Source organism: Manihot esculenta, chromosome 14 (assembly GCF_001659605.2).
Source record: "Manihot esculenta cultivar AM560-2 chromosome 14, M.esculenta_v8, whole genome shotgun sequence".
Taxonomy (NCBI): Eukaryota; Viridiplantae; Streptophyta; class Magnoliopsida; order Malpighiales; family Euphorbiaceae; genus Manihot; species Manihot esculenta.
The window spans coordinates 13,966,594-13,976,216 of NC_035174.2; the positions used below are offsets into that span (position 1 = coordinate 13,966,594).

At 31.8% G+C, this 9,623-nt stretch overlaps 1 protein-coding gene across 1 annotated transcript; it reads right to left on the bottom strand.

The window, feature by feature from the left end:
* Positions 1-407: 407 nt before the first annotated feature.
* LOC110600191 (serine carboxypeptidase II-2) lies at positions 408-7,986 on the bottom strand. Its single transcript, XM_021736979.2, has 10 exons — positions 7,491-7,986; positions 6,543-6,650; positions 5,811-5,906; positions 5,630-5,722; positions 3,957-4,042; positions 3,604-3,867; positions 2,473-2,606; positions 1,804-1,899; positions 866-971; positions 408-737 (listed from the first exon to the last, which is right to left on the bottom strand). The coding sequence occupies exons 1-10, from the start codon at positions 7,786-7,788 to the stop codon at positions 576-578; spliced, it is 1,443 nt and encodes a 480-aa protein (XP_021592671.1). The 5' UTR covers positions 7,789-7,986; the 3' UTR covers positions 408-575.
* Between the last annotated feature and the right edge of the window lie 1,637 nt (positions 7,987-9,623).

Below are 9,623 nucleotides of genomic sequence, written 5' to 3' on the forward strand. Positions count from 1 at the left end.
ATAGTAAATTATTTTCAATTGTTAAATTTAGGGATTTTATTTAGAACGAGGACAATTTGATTTTTTTTAATATTTTTTAATAGTAAATTAGAGTCTAATTAGATAGAACTAACACGAAAATGTTTTAATTTAATATCAAAATTTTATGAACATTTTAATTAGATAGGTTAATTTTTATGAATATAATAGTAGTTTCCCATTTTTCTAATGTCACTAAAAATGAAACATCCGAATGTTATTAATATTATAATATCTAAACATGTTCTAAATAGGATTATTACTATATGTATCTATATTCATTTATTTAAAATTTAATATTTTTAAAAAGAATCTTTAAATTCTATTATTATGATGAAAACACAAAAATTGACCAATGATATTAACAGAATGACTAAACCTCTACAATAGACTCCAAGAATCTCATACTCCATCAATCAATACTAAAATAAATCCCAACATTTGCATTTCACATTCAAGAAAGAATGTTGGTAGAATATGAAGCAAGCAATCCAAGAACTAACCCTTCCAATAATACAATGTTCAAATGATCAAGTCTCCAAGATAAACAAGAATCATCATGAGGCATCAATTAGTTCAAATGTTGGCATTGATGTTCCTGATAAAAAGGCTTTGATGAGTGTAAGAGCAAGCTTAGGTCTATGAAGAGCAACTTCATGTCCTGCTCCTCTCACCACAACAAAGGTAAGTCCAGCATACTCTTCGCTCCATCCGCCCACCTGTTTCATCCACCACATGAATGCAATCAAGAATTTCGCAAGAATTCAATCTGATTGAGTTTATTTCTTTGTATAATTTTGCTAAATGAAATTCTTTTTTTAGAATCATTTTCTCTAAAGAAACTCACCTGTCCATCATCATACCAAGCATGCCAAGGTTTTATCGTCGGAAGCTTGAGAGCATTTATGCTATAGCGAGTAGACGTCACCGGGATGATAGCATCTGTATCACCACTGCCATATGGGGAGGAGTAAAAAAAGAACAAAACTAGAATCGTTAATATATGATCGAATTGTTATTTCAAGAAGTAAAAGACGAAGAAATGGTTGATCTCCAAAAATGACAAATTTTTTAGGGCCAATTATCTGAAAAAATCCCAACCTTTACATCATCTTCCATTATAATCCAAGCGTTTAAATTTTAAATGGATTGACCCAATATTCGTATTTGAATATAATTTTGATCAATTTTTAAAAATCAAAATTTGAGAGTTCAAGAAGCATTCCAAATGTAATATTTTATTATTTTTTAAATATAAACTAATTTCACATATAAAAATAATATTAACATATACTTAATAGTTAAGTAATGGTAATATAACGGTTAAATGTGCAGTTTACAGCTAGATAAAATTAGTTTTGCAGCAGTAATTAAGAAGAATTTGTAATAAATATATTATTCTTAATTGTTTTTTATATGTTGTTATTTCGAATTAATAATATGTCTGTTATAAAATATTCATAATTATTATTGTAAAATAAAATCTACCACTGTTGAAGTCGTGAACTGCATATTTGACAATTTTATAGCTTATTTTTAATTTTAATTTTAAAAATAGATCAAATATAAATGTTGGGTCAATTTATCTAAAATTTAAACTCTTTTATTAAAATGCAAAATGAAAAGTTGGTCGTTTTCGGCCCATTGGCCATTTTTTAAACATGTATTAAGCCAAATGTAAAATTTCCAACAATAAACTAATATGGTTGTCATTTTAATGCAAGTATAATAAATAAAAAGCAAATGTTATGGCAGTTGAAGTGTATAATGTTATGCCAGAGATACCTGAACATCCAAATTCGGAGTCCTGCGCGTATGAGCTCATGATAAACATCCAGCACCGTCCTAGGTGAATCCTTCCAGTTACTGCTTACAATATCACTGCAAAACAGGAAGCAAATTTCTTGAAAAGACATTCATTTAGAGTACTTAATCATGGCAATCAATTAAAAAGAGAGACCACAGACAATACAAGAACTGAAATTTTATGTTCATTTGCAAATTGAAATTCTCAAAATCATATAACAAATCATTTATTTATCATATCAGCATAATCAATTTTCCCTTTTATATCTATATAATATATATTATAACATGTTAGATGAAAAGCATATTGATCCTAATGTCACGTCTGAGTTATGAATAAGACATTAAATCACAGTTACACTATCTTCCTGTACAAGAGTATCCTTATCAGAAACAAATAGGAAATTTTCTCAGTAAGAAAATGCATGAAAATCTCATGTTCATAAGGGAACATCAAAGTTCATGTTAGTTCATGCAATTAAATCCATGCAGTTGCACAGTATTCTAGTCCTTGAGCAGAAACTTGTTTGATGGTTTCCGACCACCCAAACACAACACAAGGGCACTACTGGAACTGAGGACCAGTTTATCAGAAGAAAGCAACAAGATACCATCAGTTCATTTTCATATTTATATGAACAAATATACCTGCATGATTCCCAATTGGATGATGCAAATACAGGTGAAACATGTAGTGCCTTCTGAACCTCAGGTCGATTGAAGTACACAACTGCGTGTGCCTCAGTGCAAGGATCATACTTCTCACTGACATCACCAATTTTCTGCAATGTAACATTATATTAAACTAATGGTATGACACAGAAAAATAAAGGAAGGTCCATCATATGTAATAACAGATAACAACAGAATTTGTGATTATCAATCAGAAACAAAATTATTGTTATAGTCCTACAAGAATCTGCTTTAGTGCATTTAATGAAGAAATCCTATTTTAGTGAATGATATTAACTATATCACATCGCCAAATGCAACAGACTAAGAGCGTGAAAAATATGAATCCTGCATCCGTAATTTTTACATTATATAGGTGGAGTTGTGGAGTCCTTTTTTCCAAAATCCATTTAGTCTATGTGGATAAATTATGGAAGACGCCCAGATCAAGCATGAAAGAAATCAAGTATTGCCACTGTAATACCCCAGAAACATTTGCATAAACTAAAATTTTTCGAAAGCAATTCCAAGTCATGTAAATCTAGGCCTTGTACAGACTTGGTTTACTCTTATTTAACTGAGGAAACAATAAGTATAGGAACTTCTCGCAAGGGTGTAAAAATGAGTTCTAATGAATATGGTTCAATTAGAAAAAAAAAAGTCAGCAGACTATGGCAGAAGATAAGAGTTACTGTAGCTGTCAAGTGCTAAGATATGAGTAGTTTCTGGCTTCACTAGAAAAGCAAGGCTACAGCTTCAAGAAATGAAAAGCAACACCTAGTCCAAGTAAATCCTCTGCCTCATCAGCATATGCCACCAGAAGATTAGGCTTAATTCCCATAGGATCCTTAGTAAAGAGAGCCAACTAATCAAGCTACTGCATTTTCTGGAATAGTATAGTGCACATTTAGAGAAATGACTCTGGAATGGAAATCAATTGACTACAGGGAGCAGTTATCTGAATCAAGGACTAGCAGCCAGATTTTCTGGTTTCCCATTTGCCCTTATATCATATGCAAAATGATTTTGAGATGACAAATCATGAATATATTTGCAGTAGAAGAAGAAAAAGAAATTGAGTAGACAATTCACAAATATGCCACTTACATGGATCCTCTTGAGCAACTTATTTGACCTGCTTACATTTGAATTGCAGGGAGGAGTGTATATGCTATATGGGTCAATGACTCCAAGTTCTTCACTGGCAACGTCTAGAATCTGATCACAAGACTCTGACGAATGGATAAATGATTGAAAATCACAAAGAAGATTAAGTTGCTCGTATGTTTGATCAGAAATCAAACCAGCTGCCCACATAAACTCAAAAATCCCCAAGTGATCATGGTAGTCATCAGTCAGAGCATTTCCCACCTGCATTACATAATTTTTTGCAGTCAACTTTTTCAAATGACACAAAATTATGGAACAAAGCTATCTCAAGAATAATCCTTAGACCATACCATATAACCCCTCAAATTAATTGCCTTATTCTTTGTTGCTTGGTTGTACCTCACAATGGCTTGACTTAGCTGAGGAACATAATGTCCTGCAACAGAAGTTAATGCTTAGACTATAAAGTTATCTAAGCCCTCAAAAACTAGAAATATAAAAACCAATGAGTAATCCATTGGTTTTGGAATCACATTGAGTCCCGGTTGAAGCCATTTGTGAAAAAAAAAAAGAAATATAGTAAATTGTTAAACTTAAGCTAGTTGAGTGATTTGAAAAACGAGACGCTCAACACTCACCCACATGGGTGGGCCTCACATCTAGACTAACAGTGAACCCAACACATAAAATCAGACATACACCCAAATAGACCAGGAACCTTGTACCGCATTTATGATTGCAATGGAAATCAGGGATGTAAATGAACCTAGCTGAGTTGAGCTTTGAAGAGTTCAAGTTTGGTTCATCAAAATTTTTTCAAACTCAAGCCAAGCTCGAGCTTGACTCATTTGAAACTCAAGTTAAGTATCAATAAGCTCAAGCTTGGTTTGTTTGTAAACAAGCTGAACATTTATCCAGCCAAATCTCAAATAGCTCACAGGTAGTTCAATTAATTTACAACTCTAATGAATTTTAATTTAAAGATAATATATTCAAAACTAAATAACTTTAGTTCAACAAGTATATTCATGAACCAATTCTCACGCCTTAATGAGCTGAATATCTACAAGCTCAATTTGATTTGTCTCGAGCTTGCCTCATTTAGAAAACGACTTATGAGCAGCTTGGTTCATTTGCCCCCTAATAAAAATATCTCAAAAGCACCAAACTGATGAATTGAGAGGTTTTTAACTCACGAGCACTGAGCAGCATTTTTAATGCTCTCGATGTTGGCTAGATGATATGCTCATCCAGAGAAACATGAAATTTTATGATGCAATTCAAAATGGCAAAGCTACCCATTTATAATTACTAAATCCATGAAATATGTACAACATAGTTAGCTCCAGGATGGTGTCTTCAACAGGCCAACAATTTTGAAAATTCAAGTCTATGCCATTTGGAAAGAAATAATACTAATAGAATGAGAAAGAGCCTCCATAGCTCTGCCATAAGTAGTGACTTTCCAAAACCAGTGATGCATAGGCATAGCTATTCCAAAGATGAAATTTATGGCTTTTACTATAGAATACATCTATATAAGAATGTGAAGCCTAGTTGATTCCATTCAGCATGGTTGGTCTCACAATGACTGAAAACTTCTCTTTTTCCTCTTTTTGAAGATGTTTATGGTGCAACCATTATGCGCACAATGAATGCACTACATTTGTCAATCAGGTGAGACCCACATGAGACCCGCTATGATTGATAGTTAGAATACAGCAAGACATACAATGGTTGCACCTTATAATTTTCCCTCTTTTTTCATTAACATAAGATGACAATAAACCAAAACTTTTTAGACCTAATTTTTAGCTAAGAATGAATGAAGCATGAAAAAATCCCAGTCACACGTGTTGTATTCCAAAAATCCAGAACTATAAAAACTCTCTTTTTTTTCTTTCATCCATTCCACTAATCATGCCAAAAGTTGTAGAAACAAAAATTTCGTGCTTATGTAAATTATTGGGAGAAAAATTAAAATGAATAGAAGGCGTAAGGAAAAAATAAAACAATCTGCTACCAGCATAGCTTTCCCCAGTGATATAGAAATCCCTTCCTTTATACTGTGGGAAACGCTCAAACCACTTCAGCAGAAATGCAAGTGAGTCAGCAGCTGCGATGAGGATAATTAGGAATAAGTGGTCAGCTGGCAATAAGGACAAAAAGTTTTAAAGCAAAATTACAAGTGATTAAAGTAGTACCTGTCCTTCTATCACCATTATTGTGCAAATCAGAGGAAGTGTTTGAGTATGAATAACCAACTCCAACAGGGGAATCAATAAACAGAATGTTTGCAACTGCAAAGTGATAAAGGTGCATAAGCATTCATTGACAAGAATAATCATAAGAAATTTAAAGCAGAATTTTCATTATGGAAAATCTATAACCCTTTGCAGTTAATACTCCTATAGTAAACCACCTAAACAATAATCCATTTGTGATAAGCATAGCATATACTTAGGCAATTACATGGCACAAGCAGTAAATGAGCAAGATGCTAGAGAATAGACAGAAAATACAGATCTATGCTCAAAGAAAAATGTGTTGGCTCCCTAGTAATCTAATCAAAGGTATTTACGACTAAGATCAACATAACTATTCCACAAACTGTAAAGTGCAGCCATGTGTTGGGGGGAGAACATGAAAAACAGCCAACAGACTTGAAAATTGAACTTCAAACAGGCTGATATGATTCAGACAGCAACTAGAGTGTGACCAAGTGAGATTCTGACATACTAATTCCAAATTTGCTTCACTGCGGTTAGTCCCAAGTATCTCCAGGGCATATTAGAAACTCTAGTAATGCTCTCCATTGATAGTTTCTTTAGATTAAGATTTAAGACACAGGAAGTACTATCATAAACGCCTTACTGACAAAAATGCTGCAAACAAGGTCCCACACCAAAGAAAAGAATTGTCAAGATATTTTTTACCTTGATTCCAAGAATGAGGATTCAAATAAAGAGTCTTCCCATCTGGCCTGATATGGAATGGGCCTATTTCCTCTGCTTCTCCATAACCAATTGAAGAACATCCAGGTCCTATAGGAACATTTTTGTGTAAGAAAAAGACATCATTTAAGGAAAATCTTGATACTATCAAGTAATATACGGATTATCAACTCTCAGCAGTCCAATCCAATTTAAAGATGAATAATAATCAAGGAAATTTCCACCATATGTGAACTAAACAAGTTAACCATTTAAGGAAATCAATAACAAAATAAAGACAATAACAGCTCAACTAACTGAAGAAAACAAAAAAACCAACTCCAAAAATAAAAAATTCTTCAAATAAATACTCATATATTCAGAAATAATGATTGGTCAATATCACATAATTACAAAGTTTATCTTTGTTAAACCAAAAACCAATTTACAAGCAAAAAAAGTTATTGCAGTCAGAAGCAATATAAATAACTTGAGAAAAGTAGAAAATAGCAAATAAATGATTGTAGATGATAAAAATTAAAGCCTTTTTCTCATACAAAGTCTGAATTAGCTACAAAATTTATTAGACAAAAAGTAAAACAATCATTCTATGGAACACTACATGATAATGATATTCAAGAAAAAGCACAAAGGCTCTGCCTGTGTACTGTCAAAGTAAGACCTCCCTCAAGCCAACTAAAAAGAGAGTTGGAGTTGAGTTATCAAAATCTTCAAATGAAGCAATAAAATAGAGCGACTACCTTCAAATATTTTCCTACTTAAAATAGGGCACATAAAAATGAAATACAAAAAAAGCAAATAATCATGATTGAACAATGAAGCTAGTGAATCCATTGCAGTTAATGACACAAACAAAATCAAACATCAAGAAATAATACAAAAATTACATTAACAGAAAACATAAATTATTCTAAAATTCAAAGTTTTGACCTCCATTGAGCCAAAGAACAAGGGGTTTGGAATCAGGGTCCTCAACAGCCTCAATGAACCAATAGAAGAGAGCTCTCCCAGATTTTTCATTGACAGTGACATACCCAGAGTAATGTTGAAAGCTAATATTAAAGTTCAGGCCTGGCAGCTCTAGAACCCTGTCTAGTTCTCGCTGGGCAACTGGGTCTGTCAAAGAAGATGCAATAACACTAGTACCCACAAAGAAATCGATTGAGAAAAAGAAGAAGATAGCAAGAAAAACATGGAGAAAACCAAAATCCCATTTGAGGTTGACCATTTTTTTGAAAGCTGCTATGAAAAATGAAGATCAAAGGCTTTTAAATAGGTGGACAGAGGTTAAAGAGGACGATTATGGTGATGTTGGGTGGTGGGTCAGCCATGATACAAGCCACCAATAATCTCTGCAACTAGAAAAGGAATGATGACTACTAGAATGGGCTGCTGTCAAAAAACAGGCTTTCTGTTTAATTTGTTGCAAAAACTGTTTGATAAAAGTGCAATACTCCTAACCTGCCTTCCAATTTTTTCTATACATAGAAACATTTTGGAGGCATCATATGACATTTTAGTAACAATACCAACAACTCCATCAAAATTTTGAACATGTTGGCCCAAAAATAGTTGCTCTGTTTTTTTCTTTTTAGGTTTGGCTAAAAACAAAAAAAAAAACAAGATTTACTTATTTTTATGTTTCTATTTATTCTCTCAACCTTTTTTTAATTTAGTGTAATTTTAGCTTAATTTTGAAATGAATATCTATAAATCAATCAAAATTAATATTAATAATTTATATAAGAAGGAGAAAAGGGGAATAATGGATTATCCATAATATTTTTAAGTCTTCTGAAGAATTTCACACCGGCAAAAATTAAAATTATATATAATAGTTAGTATAAATTATTAAATAATTAGGTTAATCATTTGAGTAAGGTGAAAAGTGAATCTAAAAATATATATTTTGCACAAGTGTAAAGTGAGTTTTAAAATTATTTGAATTAGTTAAAAACAATTTTTATAAATATTTTAACAAAATATATAAAATATAATAACATTAAAGTTTTTAAAATGAAGATATAAATTAAATGGTAATTTTATTTTATATATATATATATATATATATATATATATATATATATATATATATATATATATATATATATATATCAGTATAAATTATTTAATATTATGCTATAATATGATTATTATAAAATTATATCGTATAATAAAATTAATATAAAATAAATATAAAAGTAAATTTTTAAATATTTATAAAAATATAAATTTAAATATTTTTTAAATATATATAGAGGCAGTTTATTTATTAATAATTAAAAAATAAAAAATTAATATATTATCTTACGAAAATATCCTATCTAATAAATTAACTATAAAATAATGAATTAATTATAATCTTTTAAAATCATCTAAAATATTATATATTTTAAATTTATTTCTATAGCATTTTATTTGATAGCTAATAAAAATTATATACATTGTTCCATTGGAACAACTGGTACTCACTCTCACCAGACTATTCTCTTAAAGTGGGAGGTCAAGGGTTTGAGCAGTGGGGAGGCGACCTAATTTCCTAAGGGAAATTTGGGCCAAATCCACTTGGGGAATGATGCGTTTGACGAGAACCCAAGGGGACAAATCCTGCCTGGAACCCGTGAGGGTGAAGGGATGTTAAGAGCTGCTCACGACGCCAGTGGAAAGCCCGAGGTGGCGAGAGGGCCAGGCGAGGGATAGCCCTGGGCCTTAAAGTGGGGGGACAAATCCTGCCTGGAACCCGTGAGGGTGAAGGGATGTTAAGAGCTTGCTCACGACGCCAGTGGAAAGCCCGAGGTGGCGAGAGGGCCAGGCGAGGGATAGCTCTGGGCCGTGAGCGGTAACAGTGCCGCGGGGATCACGTTCCGGGCTGTTACACATATATTTATGTCATTCATTTATTAAAATAAAAATTAATATAAATGTAATTATTTTAATTTAATTTATATTAACTTATAATTTATCATTTGAACGATTTTTAATTATTATTAAATATATAATTATATTTTTAAATTACTTTTTATGATAATAAAAGGTAATTTTAAAATTATTAAATTTATTATT

Coding starts and splice junctions, on each gene's coding strand:
- LOC110600191 (XM_021736979.2), bottom strand. CDS start 7,788: ATGGTCAACCTCAAATGGGATTTTGGTTTTCTCCATGTTTTTCTTGCT. Junction 3,868..3,956: donor TTAATTTGAGGGGTTATATG/GTATGGTCTAAG, acceptor TATGTAATGCAG/GTGGGAAATGCTCTGACTGA. Junction 972..1,803: donor CTCCGAATTTGGATGTTCAG/GTATCTCTGGCA, acceptor CCCATATGGCAG/TGGTGATACAGATGCTATCA.